The sequence below is a fragment of the Pristiophorus japonicus genome, chromosome 8, assembly GCF_044704955.1.
Source record: "Pristiophorus japonicus isolate sPriJap1 chromosome 8, sPriJap1.hap1, whole genome shotgun sequence".
NCBI classification, from domain to species: Eukaryota; Metazoa; Chordata; class Chondrichthyes; family Pristiophoridae; genus Pristiophorus; species Pristiophorus japonicus.
The window spans coordinates 36,897,092-36,916,503 of record NC_091984.1 but is presented as its reverse complement, the minus strand read 5'-3'; the positions used below and the strand labels follow the sequence as shown (position 1 = coordinate 36,916,503).

Genomic DNA, 19,412 nt, shown 5'->3' with positions numbered 1-19,412 from the left:
ATCTGACTTGCTCAATATCCTGGACTCAATATACTTACCTATAAAATGTCAAAAGCTGACCCAGAACTTCAAATACACACACCATATGATGCGAGAAGATAAGAAGTTATTCTAATGATGCACCAGATTCTCATAACTTAAACTGCAGGCATACCAAACATTCCATCACTTCTATTTAGGAAGTAAAAAGCTCACTTGCATCAAAGTCGTGAATATTAGACATGCAAATTTATTTTGATTCCTGAATTATAATGGGTGAAAGTTCCAACATTTTGGACCTGCTGCATTTCTGAAAGTAATTTCTAAATCTAACAATGAATCATAGAATCATAGAAATTTACAGCATGGAAGGAGGCCCTTTCAGCCCATCGCGTCACCGCCGGCCGACAAAGAGCTATCCAGCCTATTCCCACTTTCCAGTTCTTGATCTGTAGCCCTGTTGGTTACCGCACTTCAAGTGCACATCCAAGTATTTTTTAAATGTGGTGAGGGTTTCTGCCACCCTCTCAGGCAGTGAGCTCCTCTGGGTGAAGAAATTTCCCCTCAAATCCCCTCTAAACCTCCTACCAATTACTTTAAATCTATGCCCCCTGGTTCTTGACCCCTCTGCTAAGGGAAATAGATTCACTCTATCAAGGCCCCTCATAATTTTATGCACCTCAATAAGGTCTCCCCTCAGCCTCCTCTGTTCCAAAGAAAACAAACCCAGCCTATCCAATCTTTCCTCATAGCTAAAATTCTCCAGTCCAGGCAACGTCCTCGTAAATCTCCTCTGTACCCTCTAGTGCAGTCACAACTTTCCTGTAATGTGGTGATCAGAACTGCACACAGTACTCTAGCTGTGGCCTAACTAGTGTTTTATACAGTTCAATCATAAACTCTCTACTCTTGTATTCTATGCCTCAGCTAATAAAGGCAAGTATTCGTTATGCCTTCTTAAGTACTGAAGTAGTATTGAAGTAGTTGCACAAACTTCAATACAACTATACGGAGTCCAATTTCTTCCACTGATAATTTATCCCCAGGTGCAATACCCAGATGTCAGCCGTGGCTCAGAGGCAGCAATCTTGCCTCTGATTCAGAAGGTTGTGTGTTCAAGTCCCACTCCAGAGACTTAAGCCCACAATCAAGGCTGACACTCCAGTGCAGTACTGAAGACTGTCAGATCTTTCAGGTTATATTCATGTCCCTTTGCTCTGCTTTCTTATACCAACTTATATTCTGGCTGATCCTCCATATCAGTGCACCCTATTATCAATTTCTTCAGCACATCCCCCTCAGTCATCTTCTAAAGAGTCCCAATTCTGTAAGTCAATCCTCATATGTTTTAATCTTTAGTCACCCAATAATTCCAGTCACGCTTCTCTGCGTCTTTTCTAATTCAACTATATCGTATCTGCAGTGCGGGTTCCAAAAGTGCCCACAGTGATCCATGAGTGGCCTGACCAACACTCTGTACAGCAGCAGGATAACCTTCTTGGATCGACACTCTGTTCCTCTTTTTATACAACCAAATTATTTATTTCTTTACAGACATTGACTTGATGGTGTGACAGAATTATCTACTATAACTCTCAATTCCTTTCCTAATTCAGTTTCATCAGGATTTTCCAATTAATCCTATAATTCTTCTGTTTATTTTGCCTGTAATGTCATGATTTTACACTTTATCTACAATAAACTGCATCAGCCAACTGTTAGCCAGCTCCCTAACAGTCTATGTCGCCTGTTAGCATGGTTCAAATAATACATAGTATTAAGCACCACTGCTATTTTGGTGTTATCCACAAACTTTAAGATGAAAATAATTATGAAAATGTTGAAGAGTACCAGTAGCAAAACCTAGCCTTGCAGCACCTCACTCCCTCCACCCATAAGGTACAAACTACTTATCGGGTGTCTTAAGGTATATGAGCCAGAATCATGGACAAGGAGAACTTCAGTGTGTCTCTAATTAACACTGGGTAGCTTCAAACTTGCTGCTAACTTCAGAGCACAGGAGCCTAATCTAATGCACATACAGAACAGTTGAATGAAGTTCATGATGGGGCAAGCAACACAGCCCAAGAAATTTGAATCCCATGCAGCTTTTTGTTGACAATGTAAAATGTAAATTAGTTGGCATGTATTCAGACCTATACACAAACACAGTGCCACAGTAACTCAACGTCCCTCATCAATTACTATCCGAATGTTCAGCAATAAGAGCTTGGGTTGTTTTGAGTTTCTTGGAGATTACCAACCCAGACCTAAGCAGGCTGGCTTGGTGCAAAGCAGTCTTGGTCACCACCTGTACCCGCTCCTGTGATAAATACAGCCCAGAAGATTGCTTCCCTCAATCATACTCATCAAGGTCCTGATGAGAATCGACAGGAATGGAGAAAACTACTAAATCAAGCAGCGAAGCCAAGAAATAAAAACCAGAAACCGCTGGAAATCTCAGCAAGTCAGGCAGCATCTGTGGAGAGAAAAACAGAGTTAATGTTTCAGGTCGATGACCCTTCGTCAGAACTGGTGAATGTTCGAAAAGAATATTCTTAAGGAGCACTGAAAGGGGGAGGGGAAGAAAGAACAAAAGGGAAGGTCTGTGATAGGGTGGAAGGCAGGAGAGATTAGAGAGACAAAAGGATTGAAATGGTAATGGCAGAAATTAGAAAAAGGTTAGTCCAGAATGAGTGTGAATGACAGAATAATGACCAGCTGCCATTGGAGACAAAGAGAAAAAAACATAAAATCGGGGTGGGGGGGTGGAAGGGAGCCAAAAATGGGCAGGGGTTATGCTCTGAAATTGTTGAACTCAATGTTGAGTCCAGAAGGCTGTAAAGTGCCGAATCGAAAGATGAGGTGCTGTTTCTCGAGCTTGTGTTGAGCTTCATTGGAACAGTGAGAGAGGCCAAGGACAGAGAGAGAGGCCAAGGACAGAGAGGTCAGAGTGGGAGTGGAGTGGGGAATTAAAGTGTCAGGCAACTGGAAGCTCAGGGTCACACTTACGGATTGAATGGAGGTGCTCCACAAAGCTGTGTTTGAGCACCTCCATTCAGCCCGTACGCATGACCCCGAGCTTCCGGTCGCCTGTCACTTTAATTCCACGCTCCACTCCAACATCTCCGTCCTCAGCCTCCTACACTGTTCTAATGAGGCTCAAGACAAGCTCGAGGAACAGCACCTCATCTTTTGTTTCGGCACTTTACAGCCTTCTGGACTCAACATCGAGTTCAACAATTTCAGATAACCCAGTCCATTTATGGCTCCCTTTCTCCGCCCGCCCATTTTATGTTTTTTTCTCTTTGTCTCCAATGGCAGCTGGTCATTATTCCGCCATTCACACCCAAGCTGGAGCAACCTTTTCTAACTTCTGCCATTTCCCTTTCAATTTGGCCCATCATCTCTCCTGCCTTCCACCCCATCACAGACCTTCCCTTTTGTTCTTTCTTCCCCTCCCCCTTTCAGTGCTCCTCAAGAATGCTCTTTTTGAACATTCACCAGTTCTGACGAAGGGTCATCGACCTGAAACATTAACTCTGTTTTTCTCTCCACAGATGCTGCCTGACCCGCTAAGATTTCCAGCATTTTCTGGTTTTATTTCAGGTTCCAGCATCCGCAGTATTTTGCTTTTGTGGAAAAAGCCAAGAAATTGATCATGGCATTAGGTGGGAGGATGAGTAGAATATAACAAAAAATATAAATGACAATAACAAAATGTTCTTTAAGCACATCAGGAACAAAAGAAGGATGCAGAGGAGCATTGGAACATTTAATAGTGGCAGTGGAAAGGTGATACCTGAGGATTGGGAGCTGAATCATTAAATTGTGACCACTTAATCGTAAAGAAATGAAGAGCAGCTTGAAAGAGTTACACAAGGAAGCAACCCTTAGCACCACGAGGGAAGGCACATTAGATTGCGGGATTTTAGTAGGTAAATCACTAAATTAATCTGATTATTGCTCACAGGTGGACATAAAGCAAATAAAATGTTGGGATGTACTGATGGTAATGTAACTTTTTAAGTTATATCTGGCCTTCGTGCGACCACATCTGGTGTTCAATATTGGGTCCCTTATTATAGAAAAGATGTAGAGTTATTGGAGGGAATCTAGGAGGGCTATGAGGCTGATTCTTGAACACAGACAAGTGGGTTATGAGGAATGATCATCTACTCTGGTAATTTACTTTCTTAAGAGGAGAATGAGGAGGGAATAGATATAGGTCCTTCAAATTTTCCAGAGGCATAGAGAACACAAGAAATAGGAGCAGGAGTAGGCCATTTGGCCCTTCGAGCCTGCTCTGCCATTCAATAAGATCATGGCAGATCTTCTAACTCAACTCCACCTTCCCACACTATGCCCTATCCCTTGATTTCCTTAATATCCAAAAATGTATCGATCTCTGTCTTGCCCCATTTATTCCTACTTTCTTTTTTTCTCTCCGTTAACCAATTCTCAATCCATGCTAACATATTACCCCATTCCCCCATTCTCCCCCCCCACCCCCCGCAAATCTCATGAACCCTAATTTTGTGTAATAACCTCTTATGTGGCACCTTATCAAATATTTATTGGATCCAAGAAAGTTCTGTCAGGTGCAGAGTTCAAGGACTGGAGACACAGCTTAAAGTTAAGGATGTCAGAGAAAAATAAGACATTTATGTAACATGTTTTCGGTAGGAAGGCGATAGAAATCCAGCCGAGGTAGTGGAATGGATATATTACACCTGGATGAAAGCTGGTGGAGGTTATAGGCTTCCTCCAAGATAAAAAAAAACTGTTCATTAAAAAGTTAAGAAAGCACAATTAATGGATGTACTACTTTTCCAGGACAAACAGTAAAGAGTGCTTTCACTGGTCACGATGGGAAGAACAGAAGCTTTTATACAGTGGGGGAAAGTAGACCAACATGGATAATATGCTGGTATCATAAACTCAAAAACATTTAAAAAAGGGACTACATCCATAATGGTTCCTTTCAGTGGCAACTCAGGAATGCTCTTTCAAAGGGCAGGTGGGCTGAATGGGCTGTAAGATTCTATGATTTGATGCTCCTGTAGTATAGAGATGATCCTGAATGAAGAAAATCCTTCCATTTTGTAAATGGCAAACAGAAACACAAAATACTATAATTTGTGCATTCCTAGGATCTGTAATGGCAATGTGATCAAATGGCACGTTAACATAGCACGTAGCCACTCTATGCACATTTACTAGTGCATCATTTTCTGTACCTTTCCACTATTTGCTCCATGCACATGCTTTAATGAAACAAAGTATATGTGGTTTAAAAAAAGGTTACAGAAAAGCTCTTCTCACCTAAAAGGTCAGAATCCAGGCTGCCCTGACTGGAGACCACACTCTGTACTCGACTCGGTCTGTGCTTGCAACAGCCTAAAGGTACAGGGATAAAAGATGGGGTCAAGGGCTTTACACGTACACAGAGGGATAGACAGACAAAGAGAAAAAAAACCCACACAGCATGGGGGAAAGATGCACACAAGAAAGAGTGAACAGCAGAGGAAAATAAGACGCCCTGAACTGGCCAGAGATTTTGTGGATTCTACAAACGTTGCTCCATAATACTTTGATTCTAAGTCTTATGCGGTCCAAAGGATGCTTAACCATACAATGCCCGTTTTCCTGTGGTTGACTAAACATCTATCCATCTGCTCAAGAACTTCCAAAACTCTCCCAACTAACGGCAGAAGTTCAAGTGATGGGCAGCCCTTAGATTTGTGATCATAAGCTGTTGGGGGTGGTGTCTTCAATTGTAACATATCAGAAAGAGATAACGGTACAAGATTTGAGGATTGAGAAAAGGAAAAATACCACATAAAACGTGAACATCAATTTTCCAGCATAATGGAAGGGACCCCGGCATTCATTGAAAATGAATGCATAATTAACAGTATTTGTCTAACACGGAGTTTTAAGCTTCTGATTAGTCTATTTATATTACCTAATCAAATTATCAATATGTACAGATAGGATCCACATTTCCCCATTATAATAATGAGATTATTTTTGAAGTGTTGGACCCAAAACCTCGACTCCCACAGGTTTCCCAGACTCAAAATGAAACGGATAGTAAATGTGACCAGATACTGGACAACATCATCATCATAGGCAGTCCCTCGGAATCGAGGAAGACTTGCCTCCATTCTTAGCATGAGTTCTTAGGTGGCTGTACAGTCCAATACGAGAACCACAGTCTCGGTCACAGGTTGAACAGATAGTCGTTGAGGGAAAGGGTGGGCAGGGAGCCTGGTTTGCCGCAAGCTCCTTCCGCTGCCTGCGCTTGATTTCTGCATGCTCTCGGCGACGATACTCGAGGAGCTCAGCGCCCTCCCGAATGCACGTCCTCCACTTAGGGCGGTCTATGGCCAAGGATGTCGCACTTTATCACGGAGGCTTTGAGGATGTTCTTGTAACATTTCCTTTGCCCACCTTTGGCTCGTTTGCCGTGGACAAGTTCCAAGTAGAGCGCTTGCTTTGGGAGTCTCATGTCTGGCATGTGGACTATGTGGCCTGCCCAGCGGAGCTGATCAAGTGTGGTCAGTGCTTCAATGCTGGGGATGTTGGCCTGGACGACGACACTAATGTTTGTGCGGCTGTCCTCTCAGGGGATTTGCAGGATCTTGCGGAGACATCGCTGGTGGTATTTCTCGAGCGACTTGAGGTGTCTACTGTACATGGTCCACGTCTCTGAGCCACACAGGAGGGCGGGTATTACTACGGCCTTGTAAACCATGAGCTTGGTGACAGTTTTGAGGGACTGATCTTCAAAAACTCTTTTCCTCAGGCGGCCGAACAACTGGACAACAACAACTTACCTTGCTGAATAAAGTACTCAAGAGCAATGCTCCCCCTAAGCTGCGGGCTCTTGCGCAAGCCGCTCACTGGCTTTTTACATGGAAGAAACCACACGTGCAAAAGTTAAAGGGGCCGCACACAAAACAAAAAATCAGAGGGAACATTGCTCAAGAGCCTGTGAAAAATCAATTAAAAAAAAGCTCAACTTACATTTTTGGTGGTTTATGCAAAAGTAGTCCCGACTCCCACAAAACTCTTGTGGATAATCAAGCTGTTTGATAACAGAAGTGAAGATATTCAAGCTTCGACTGCACCCTGTCACTAACACTAAGCCTTTCCTTCAATTTCAATTCCCTTTGTGTTCATCTCACTGAGTGAGAACTAGTCAAGACTGGGATTCAAACTGGTGTCACCTACTTTGGAACGTAATAGTTTAGCACTCTGGCTGCCGGGTCAATATATGAATTAAATAAAAAGAATGACACACCTGTACTGCCAGGTATAATGGACTGGACAGATTCGGCGAGACTCACAGCAGAAGAGGTTTGTGATGGTGGATTTGCCACTTGTATTTTCTCAGGCCCTGGACTTGACTGCAGTAGAGGTGTGCTAGTTAGGGATCGCTCAGACTTGATCACTGTAAATACTCGATCCTGTTGATCGGACTGGGTGATAGAGAGACTATTTTTCCCATCCATGCTCTCCTCCACTAGTTCAGTTGATGCAAGGCATGTTCCATTAGTCACTGTTGCTAGAACCATTCTCTCAGTTGTTGGTTTGTTTTCCTCTTGTGAGATCTGCAAAACAGAGACCACAGTGAGGCATAATTAACAACTGAAATAAAAACAGAAAAAGCTGGAAATACTCAGAAAAACACAGAGTTAACGTTTCGGCTCGATGACCTTTTGTTCTGACGAAAAGTCATCGACCTGAAACATTAACTTTGTTTCTCTCTCCACAGATGCTGCCTGACCTGCTAAGTATTTACAGCATTTACTTTTTTTATTTCAGATTTCCAGCATTCATGATTAACAACTGATTCAACGTTTATCATTCATAATCCATTAAATGAACATATGAAAATGGCAAACAGGAAAGGACCAGCAAGCCCATCGAGCCTGCCCCACAGTTATGGTGCAACCAAGCATCACGATTACCCCACCAAAAGAACATAAGAAATAGGAGCAGGAGTAGGCCATTTGGCCCCTCGAGCCTGCTCCGCCGTTCAATAAGATCATGGCTGATCTGATCACCTTCCCACTCATCATTAGCCATATAATCTGTTAGGAGGCAAAAATCTAGGAAATTCCTCCATGACCCTTCCTTTTGCATACTGTGATATCTGCTACAACCAGAAACTCATCAAGGTCCATTTTGAACGCTTGCAGTGACTCCACACTTATTGTATAAGCCAGTAACTTTATCCAAAAGTTGAAGACCCTCTCCAGAAAAAAAATCTCCTGAAATCTAACCTTTTATTCTTACATAACATATGCATGTTCCCTGGTTCTCCTTAGCATACCTAATCCAAATACTCTATCCACATTGATACAGTCTAGTTTCTTCATTAACTTAAAAACCTCAATCAAGTCTCCCTGAAGTCTATACTTTGAGATTAAAAAGACCCCACTCTCTCAGCCTATTATGGTAACTAAGGGTTTTTAAGCTAGGTATCAATCTAGTGGCCCTCCTCTCGTCTATGATACATTATCACTAATGTGCCATACAACACAGAGGCGTGAAGGCAATTTGCTTTTTACAATTTTTTACCACTGCTTAAAATAAAGGATCACATTTTTAAAAACAGGAACGTTTGCTCCTAAAGCCATGCCAACTCCGTGACTGCTCATCACATTTTTATTGCATTACAATTATATCGAAAATCCTATCCAACTTGAATTAAGTAATTTTAACAGCATGCATTTGAATACACAGCTTCAAACCCACCTGCCCGAGCAGCAGCTAACTCCATCAGAATTTACTGATCGCCTGCACAGAGAATACTTTTAGCACTGCCCATCACTTTAACCAACTAATCCCTTCATTTTAAAAAGTAAAACCAGCCTATTACCTGGCCAAAAATAAATTTACCTGGGACTTCTCTTCATTCTTTTCTCCCTCAATCATTGACGATGCTCTGGCCACTTCCATTTGTTTACTCCAACTTTCCTGGCGTTGGTGGCAGATCAGTGCTACCTCTGCATCTGCACTCTCATCGCATGCCACAGCTACGCACTCACTTTCCAGGCTATGCTGTGCGAGTTCTGTGGAAAGTTTCTGCGCTGTCTCTATTCTTTGTGCGTGCAGGCGACTCACAGACAGATAGTAGAAGTTGTGTGTTTCCTCATTGAGGAGGTACCCTGGAAGATTCATGCGTTTAAACTCCTTAAAATGAAACCATGGAAAGGGCAACAGTTAAAACGAAAATCACCGGAAAGATAATTGATCAGTTCCCGTCTGTCTATTCATCGTCTCTGAACTTTTCACAATGACACTGCCAAAATAACACTCAGCTTTTGAATTGTGCTGGTAGGACACTGAGACTATTTGTTTTGATTAGCTAAGATATAGGATGCTCCTAATCATTAAAAACGACAGCGTGTAAATGCGCTAAGTAATGTGAGGGCACATTTTTAAGGTGATTAGCAAAAGAACCAGAGACGACATGAGGCAAAACATTTTTACGCAATGAGTGGTTAGGATTTAGAATGCACTACCCGATGGTGGTGGATACAGATTCAATAGTTGCTTTTAAAAGGGAATTGGATAAATACTTGAAGGAAAAACAATCTAAGGGATATGTGCAATGTTCCCGTTAATTAAATGCACGGCCCACCCATTGAAAAGCCGGTGAGTAAAGGGAAGAGAAAGCGGGGGAGTGCGACTAACTGGATTTCTGTTCGAAAGAGCCGCAGCAGACTCGATGGGCTGAATGGCCCCCTTCTGTGCTGTACTATTCTATGATCCTATGCCAAGTGCTGCCTGTTTGACAGAGATGAAAGAGGGGAAAGAGGGCTTTCCTCATAGGTGAGTTCAAGATTACTCTGAGGAAGAGTGTGCATATTAGTTACATAACTATCAATTGCATTTTCTTCAACTCAGGATTTTTAAATTCTTGCCCAATTCCTGTGTCGCCTGAAAATATGTAATTAGTGCCTCGGTGGTTCCCTTTCCTCAGGTCTTGCCAGTCTGTATGTGGAGGTTAAATTAGGAACAATGATCATACATTGCCAGGGTCTTTTTATCGAACAGGGTGTTAGAATTATTCTCTGTAAGTTATGTATTAAAAGTAACACACCACTATGCCTTCCATGCCCAATGATTCATCGCACCTCTTGAAATTTTTCCAGCGATTGCTCCGGACCAAAGACAAACTGTAAAGGAACCACTTCACTGTGACATCGTGGCCTGCCCTTTGACCTGTACACATGATTAGACACTTTCTGTAGGGTAGCTAAAGTAATATTTGTTGAATGGCGCAGGGCTGAAACAATCTCATCTTCCAGAAGCCAATGGATCTAAAGAACAGATGGCATTACAGAACAAGTTAAACAACAGAGGTACCTGTGTAAATTCCACATGACAAACTGCATAGGGACTTTATGAAATACATGAGCTTTATTTCTTAAAGTTATATATAAAAAAAGCAGAAACAAATCATTCACAGACTACTTTAAGTAATGTGGAACCTCAAATATCGATCACAGTGTTGGTGAACCCAAGTGAAAAACTGTGATTGATTGATAATGAATTGTAGTTCAATTATCAGTACAAGAGCCAACTAATTGGTATCTCAATCAAGTTGCCATTTTTCACACGAGAGCCCAGAGTTACTGTCAGCCTGGGACATTGCAGACTAACCCAACCTTCTCTCATCCGACAAATGCAGGCACACTTCGACAGACAAGAACAGGAATCTTGACCGATCTTCTCCAACTGAGCCACTGAAGAAAATCCTCAAACATGCGTTTAAATGTGCTTTAACATGCCTTGCGGCTTTACTACCATTCCAGGGGAATGACAAGATAACTCGAGTCAAACAGTCAGCGACAGCGTCACGGAAATCGCCCTCCTTAGTTGGTTCACTTACGACTGTTTGACAGTGGGTTTTCATTAAATTTACACAGTGGCATTCAAACAAATGACTCTGGTTTTGACCCACATTACTGACTATTATAATAATGCACATGCTGGAATAAAAGAAGAAATCAAACAGATGAGACTGGGGATACTACTATGGCCGAAGGCCATTGTTTTGACACTATGAATATAGGGATTCCACCTATTGGTTGAAGGTCTTCACTTCTGGCTCAACACAGCCCTCTCCAGGTAAATAAACAGAGATACACACATGCACCACTTCAAACTACTGCCTGCCTCATCAATCCTACTTAGAAGCTGCATATCATATACTTTCTAGCACCCTCGATTAGACCATGTTGGATGCATTTGCTGTAAAATCTTTGGTACATCATTTGTATTTTCAACTCAATAATTGCTCATTTGTAAAATTGAGAAATAGATCATTTTAAGTACAATTAAAAATGAAAGTTAACCGGAGAAAAAAATTGCAGTGCAAAATAAAAGCCCCCAAAAGGCAAGAAAGATGAGACATGGGAATTACTTAAATATTAGGAAGATTAAAACCATCACCTTTGGCCCCCATCACTAATGCCCTAAACCCGTCACCAATTCCACCTCCCTCCCAAGCCACTTACTCTGGTTGAAACAAATTGTTTGCAACCTGCCATCCTATTTGACCCCGAGGTGAGCCTCCAACCTCATATCTTCTCCCGCATAAAAACCACCAACTTCCATCACCGTAACATCATAGAAACATAGAAAATAGGTGCAGGAGTAGGCCATTCAGCTCTTCGAGCCTGCACCACCATTCAATATGATCATGGCTGATCATGCACTTCAGTACCCCATTCCTGCTTTCTCTCCATACCCCTTGATCCCTTTAGCCCTAAGGGCCACATCGAACTCCATTTTGAATATCTCTAACGAACTGGCCTCAACAACTTTCTGTGGTAGAGAATTCCACAGGTTCACAACTCTGAGTGAAGAAGTTTCTCCTCATCTCGGTCCTAAATGGCTTACCCCTTATTCTTAGACTGTGACCCCTGGTTCTGGACTTCCCCAACATCAGGAACATTCTTCCTGCATCTAACCTGTTCAGTCCCGTCAGAATTTTATATGTTTCTATGAGATCCCCTCTCATTCTTCTAAATTCCAGTGAATATAAGCCTAGTCGATCCAGTCTTTCTTCATATGTCAGTCCTGCCATCCCAGGAATCAGTCTGGTGAACCTTCGCTGCACTCCCTCAATAGCAAGAATGTCCTTCCTCACATTAGGAGACCAAAACTATACACAATATTCAAGGTGTGGCCTCACCAAGGCCCTGTACAACTGCTGTAAGACCTCTCTGCTCCTATACTCAAATCCTCTCGCTATGAAGGCCAACATGCTATTTGCCTTCTTCACCGCCTGCTGTACCTACATGCCAACTTTCAATGACTGAAGTACCATGACACCCAGGTCTCGTTGCACCTCCACTTTTCCTAATCTGTAACCATTCAGATACTAGTCTGCCTTCCTATTTTTGCCACCAAAGTGGATAATCTCACATGTATCTACATTATACTGCATCTACCATGCATTTGTCCACTCACCTAACCTGTCCAAGTCACCCTGCAGCCTCTTAGCATCCTCCTCACAGCTCACACTGCCACCCAGCTTAGTGTCATCTGCAAACTTGGCGATATTACATTCAATTACTTTGGCCAAATCATTAAAGTATATTGTAAATAGCTGGGGTCCCAGCACTGAACCCTGCGGTACCCCAATAGTCACTGCCTGCCATTCTGAAAAGGACCCGTTTATTCCTACTCTTTGCTTCCTGTCTGCCAACCAGTTCTCTATCCACGTCAATACATTACTCCCACTTCCATGTGCTTTAATTTTGCACACTAATCTCTTGTGTGGGACCTTGTCAAAAGCCTTTTGAAAGTCCAAATACACCACATCCACGGATTCTCCCTTGTCCACTCTACTAGTTGCATCCTCAAAAAATTCTAGAAGATTTGTCAAGCATGATTTCCTTTTCATAAATCCATGCTGACTTGGACCGATCCTGTCACTGCTTTCCAAATGCGCTGCTATTACATCTTTAATAATTGATTCCAACATTTTCCCCACTACCGATGTCAGGCTAATCGGTCTATAATTCCGTTTTCTCTTTCCCTCCTTTTTTAAAAAGTGGGGTTACATTAGCTACCCTCCAATCCATAAGAACTGATCCAGAGTTTATAGAATGTTGGAAATGGACTACCAATGCATCCACTATTTCTAGGGCCACTTCCTTAAGTACTCTGGGATGCAGACTATCAGGCCCCGGGGATTTATCGGCGTTCAATCGCATCAATTTTCCGAACATAATTTCCTGACTAATAAGGATTTCCTTCAGTCCTCCTTCTTGCTAGACCCTCGGTCCTCTAGTATTTCCGGAAGGTTATTTGTGTCTTCTTTAGTGAAGACAGAACCAAAGTATTTGTTCAATTGATCTGCCATTTCTTTGTTCCCCATTATAAATTCACCTGATTCTGATTGCAAGGGACCTACATTTGTCTTCACTAATCTTTTTCTCTGCACATATGTATAGAAGCTTTTGCAGTCAGTTTTTATGTTCCCTGCAAGCTTCCTCTCATACTCTATTTTCCCCCTCCTAATTAAATCCTTTGTCCTCCTCTGCTGAATTCTAAATTTCTCCCAGTCCTCAGGTTTGCTGTTTTTTCTGGGCAATTTATATGCCTCTTCCTTGGTTTTAACACTATCTCTAATTTCCCTTGTTAGCCACAGTTGAGCCACCTTCCCCATTTTATTTTTACGCCAGACAGGGATGTACAATTGTTGAAGTTCCATCCATGTGATCTTTAAATGTCTGCCATTGCCTATCCACCGTCAATCCTTTAAGTATCGTTCGCCAGTCTATCCTAGCCAATTCCCGTCTCATATCATCAAAGTTATCTTTCTTTAAGTTCAGGACCCTAGTCTCTGAATTAACTGACACTCTCCATCTTAATGAAGAATTCTACCATATTATGGTCACTCTTCCCCAAAGGGCCTCGTACAACAAGATTACTAATTAATCCTCTCTCATTACACAACACCCAGTCGAGATGACCAGCTCTTTAGTTGGTTCCTCGACATATTGGTCTAGAAAACGCTTATACACTTCAGGAAATCCCTCTCCACCGTATTGCTACCAGTTGGTTAGCCCAATCTATATGTAGATTAAAAGTCACCCATGATAACTGCTGTACCTTTATTGCACGCATCCCTAATTTCCTGTCTGATGCCATCCCCAACCTCACAATTACTGTTTGGTGGTCTGTACACATTGTCCATCTCCACCCCTGCACCAGCCCATCTGCTGCTGAAATCTTTATCCATGTCTTTGTCACCACTAAACTCGATTAATCCAATACTCTCCTGCCCAGCTTCCATGAACTTCAGCTTATCCAAAGCTCTGCGCCCATATCCTGCACCAAGTCTTGGTCACCTATCATCTCTGTGCTTGCCAACCTATATTGGATCCTGGTCCCCCAATGCCTCAAATTTAAGATTCTCATTGTCTTGTTTAAATTTCTTTGTGGCCTCTATAATCTTCTTAAGCCATACAACCCTTTGAGAAACATGGAAACATAGAAAATAGGTGCAGGAGTAGGCCATTCGGCCCTTCAAGCCTACACCGCCATTCAATGAGGTCATGGCTGAACATGCAACTTCAGTACCCCATTCCTGCTTTCTCGCCATACGCCTTGATCCCCCTAGTAGTAAGGACTACATCTAACTCCTTTTTGAATATATTTAATGAATTGGCCTCAACAGCTTTCTGTGGTAGAGAATTCCACAGGTTCACCACTCTCTGGGTGAAGAAGTTTCTCCTCATCTCAGTCCTAAATGGCTTACCCCTTATCCTTAGACTGTGACCACTGGTTCTGGACTTCCCAACATTGGGAACATTCTTCCTGCATCTAACCTGTCTAAACCCGTCAGAATTTTAAACGTTTCTATGAGATCCCCTCTCATTCTTCTGAACCCCATTGAATACAAGCCCAGTTGATCCAGTCTTTCTTTCTATGTCAGTCCCGCCATCCCGGGAATCAGTCTAGTGAACCTTCGCTGCACTCCCTCAATAGCAAAATGTCCTTCCTCAAGTTAGGAGACAAAAACTATACACAATACTCCAGGCCCTGTACAACTGTAGTAACACCTCCCTGCCCCTGTACTCAAATTCCCTCGCTATGAAGGCCAACATGCCATTTGCTTTCTTAACCGCCTGCTGTACCTGCATGCCAACCTTCAATGACTGATGTACCATGACACCCAAGTCTCGTTGCACCTCCCCTTTTTCTAATCTGTCACCATTCAGATAATAGTCTGTCTCTCTGTTTTTACCAGCAAAGTGGATAACCTCACATTTATCCACATTATACTTCATCTGCCATGCATTTGCCCACTCACCTAACCTATCCAAGTCACTCTGCAGCCTCACAGCATCCTCCTCGCAGCTCACACTGTCACCCAACATAGTGTCATCCGCAAATTTGGAGATACTACATTTAATCCACTCGTCTAAATCATTAATGTACAATGTAAACAGCTGGGGCCCCAGCACAGAACCTTGCGGTACCCCACTAGTCACTGCCTGCCATTCTGAAAAGTACCCATTTACCCCTACTCTTTGCTTCCTGTCTGACAACCAGTTCTCAATCCACGTCAGCACACTACCCCCAATCCCATGTGCTTTAACTTTGCACATTAATCTCTTGTGTGGGACCTTGTCGAAAGCCTTCTGAAAGTCCAAATGCACCACATCAACTGGTTCTCCCTTGTCCACTCTACTGGAAACATCCTCAAAAAATTCCAGAAGATTTGTCAAGCATGATTTCCCTTTCACAAATCCATGCTGACTTGGACCTATAATGTCACCTCTTTCCAAATGCGCTGCTATGACATCCTTAATAATTGATTCCATCATTTTACCCACTATCGATGTCAGGCTGACCGGTCTATAATTCCCTGTTTTCTTTCTCCCTCCTTTTTTAAAAAGTGGGGTTACATTAGCTACCCTCCACTCCATAGGAACTGATCCAGAGCCTATGGAATGTTGGAAAATGACTGTCAATGCATCCGCTATTTCCAAGGCCACCTCCTTAAGTACTCTGGGATGCAGACCATCAGGCCCTGAGGATTTATCGGCCTTCAGTCCCATCAATTTCCCCAACACAATTTCCCGACTAATAAGGATTTCCCTCAGTTCCTCCTTCTTACTAGGCCCTCTGACCCCTTTTATATCCGGAAGGTTGTTTGTGTCCTCCTTAGTGAATACCGAACCAAAGTACATGTTCAATTGTACTCTTAATTCTGTTAGTTCCTCCAACTTTGGCCTCTGGTGGATCCCCAAGTGTTTTTGTCCCACCATTGGTGGCCATGCCTTTAGCTGTCTAGGTCATAAGCTCTGGAATTCCCTCCCTAAACCTGACCTAGTTTCCACCCTCCTCTCCTCCTTCAAGAACCTTCTTAAAACCCACCTCTTTGACGAAGCTTTTAGTCACCTCACCTAACACACCTCACCTCAGCACAATTTTTGTCAGATTATACTTCTGCGAAGTGCTTTTGAATGTTTTTCTATATTAAAAATGCTATATAAACACGTTTTTATTGTTACAAATGCACAATTGTGAAACTAATGAGTCAAGATGTTATCTCAAAACATAGGCAGAAATTTTGACCGCATCTTGATCCTCTACAGGAACCTTCATTTATCATCCATATCAGCTAGAGTAGGGAAGGTAGAAAACACCTGGGAAATCCTGCCTTTCGCTCAGTACCATACAGTAAAATGCAGTTGGAGAGCGAACATTTTATACAGCTTTTGTTGACTGCACTGGAAAGTATTACAATACTGGGTGATGACCCAAATTCTTACAACTATGATTTCTACACAGTGCTGGTACGAGGAATTCATGGAACCAGTATACCTTGATAAAACACTCAATAAGCTGCTTACAATTCAAATGATTACTATTTCTTGACAGTACCTCATCCATTGTAGCGAGGACAGCTTGTTTGTGTAATGTGGGCAGCTTGGACAGTGGATCACACAAAGCCTCTGCAATCCTGAAATATAGTAACACAAAGCTCAAGGACAAGGAGATATGGAGACATCTCTCAGACTTGGAAATAAGACAAATATAAAATACTGTCCATTCTACTTAGACAAGAGATCAGACAGAGTATATCCTGTAAACACTAAGAGGAAGATTACCTGTTCCTGCACCATCTTATCGCAATGAATGCAGGAAAATCGGTTGGGAAGGAGTGCAAGCCTTTAAGGAAGTTCGTCTGATTTTTCATACATTCATTTAAACAATAGGAAGACAAGTTGCTGGAGAAATATCTCCAACGATGTCTCCGCAAGATCCTACAAATCCCCTGGGAGGATAGGCGCACTAACATCAGAGTCCTCATTCAGGCAAACATCCCCAGCACTGAAGCACTGACCACTCGATCAGCTCCGCTGGGCAGGCCACATAGTCCGCATGCCAGACACGAGACTCCCAAAGTAAGTGCTCTACTCGGAGCTCCCTCACGGCAAATGGGCCAAAGGTGGGCAGCGGAAATGCTACAAGGACACCCTCAAAGCCTCCCTGATAACGTGTACAACCCCACTGACACCTGGGAGTCCCTGGCCCAAGACCGCCCTAAGTGGAGGAAGTGCATCCAGGTGGGTGCTGAGCGCCTCGGGTCTCAACGCCGAGAGCGTGCAGAAATCAAGCGCAGGCAGCGAAAAGAGCGTGCGGCAAACCAGTCCCACCCACCCCTTCCCTCAACGACTAACTGTCCCACCTGTGACAGGGACTGTGGTTCTCGTATTGGACTGTTCAGCCACCAAAGAACTCACCAGGAATGGAAGCAAGTCTTCCTCGATTCAGAGAGACTGTCTATGATGATAATGATGAGGAAGACAAGTTGAGCTCCCTTATAGGCCTGTGCTCTTCCCTACCCAATCCTCCTGGAATCGCAGTGGCCAGGAGATTGCATAGCCTCAGATGCAAGAACAGGAAACGCTACTTCTACATTCTTTGTATAAGTCACATATGTGATCTAGCTCAAGTCAATACGGACTGATACAACTTATTTTAAATTTCTCTTCTGTGCGTAAGGATGAAGTTCCAGAGTAATATATCAAAGTTCAGCGTAACAGTTAGCTTACCTACCTTGGCTATTGTCCAAAGTTTTTGATATAAATTCACCATCTGCATGCATTAGGATAGGTTCACTGACCAATTCCAAATAGGGTGGATACAAAAGGGACATTTTTTTTTAAACTGTTGTCTCACAAGAACTATGTGATTTTCTCCAATTAACTGGTTGTAAAGAGCCAAGACTTCATATCAGTGCTCCATTCTTTTTGACAAACAACTCCTCATGGTTTAGGAAAAAATGCCCCAACAGTGTCAAAGAATGATAGCAAGCAATTTGTAATTTGCACTGAAGGCATACCATAAGGACCTATGCACCAAACGAGTGCTCGTTCCATAAGCTAAGTAGTAATAAAAACTGCTTACCTATATAGAGATTAATCCTTGGGGTAACCTACAAAACATTCCCTTCAGTTCAGTGAGTGGGTGAAAGAAAGAACGAACTTGCATTTATATAGTGCCCTTCACGACCATAGGATGTCTCAAAGCACAGCCAATGAAGTACTTTAGAAGTGTAGGCAAGCACAGCAGTCAATTTGTTCACAGCAAAATCCCAATAAAGAGGAGGTAAACGAGTAGCTGGCAGTATTGCGCAAGTACAACAATACTACCGTCATAAGTAACTGGGGATCCTTCAAGAATAAAATAGGCCGGTCTAAGAAAGACAGGCTACATTTAAACAAAGTAAGGACAAAAACTTGGAAGTATAGTGAACAGTGGAGGATAGTGATAGGCTTTAAGAAGACATGGACAGGCTAGTGGAATGAGCGGACACGTGGCAGATGAAATTTAATGCAGAAAAGTGGTAGGAAGAACGAGGAGGGGCAATATAAATTAAAGGGTACAATTCTAAAGGGGGTGTAGGCACAGAGAGACCTGGGGGTATATGTGCACAAATCGTTGAAGGTGGTTGAAAAAGCGATTAAAAAAGCATACGGGATCCTTGGCTTCGTAAATAGAGGCATAGAGAACAAAAGCAAGGGAGTTATGATGACCCTGTATAAAACTCTGGTTTGGCCTCAACTGGAGTATTGTGTCTGATTCTGGGCACTGCACTTTAGGAAGGATGTGAAGACCTTACAGAGGGTACAAAAAAGATTTACAACAATGGTTCCAGGGATGAGGGACTTCAGTTACGTGGATAGACTGGAAAAACTGGACTTGTTCTCCTTGGAGCAGAGAAGGTCGAGAGAAGACTTGATAGAGGTGTTCCAAATCATGAGATGTCTAGACAGAGTAGATAGACATAAACTGTTCCCATTGGCAGAAGATTGCATTTCCTCCAGACAAATGCTGGCTTGAAAGATCTCTTCTGTTCAGGTGGTTTGCCAGATTTG

General features: G+C 42.7%; 1 protein-coding gene across 1 annotated transcript in view; it reads right to left on the bottom strand.

The window, feature by feature from the left end:
• The window catches only part of szt2 (SZT2 subunit of KICSTOR complex), a 259,721-nt gene that overhangs the window by 146,944 nt on the left and 93,365 nt on the right, over positions 1-19,412 (bottom strand). Inside the window, exons 36-40 of the mRNA XM_070886683.1 lie at positions 16,912-16,990; positions 10,134-10,319; positions 8,893-9,186; positions 7,289-7,598; positions 5,305-5,379 (exon numbers count right to left, since the gene is read on the bottom strand). Coding sequence (XP_070742784.1) covers positions 5,305-5,379; positions 7,289-7,598; positions 8,893-9,186; positions 10,134-10,319; positions 16,912-16,990 — 944 coding nt within the window. The remainder of the gene's footprint in view (positions 1-5,304; positions 5,380-7,288; positions 7,599-8,892; positions 9,187-10,133; positions 10,320-16,911; positions 16,991-19,412) is intronic.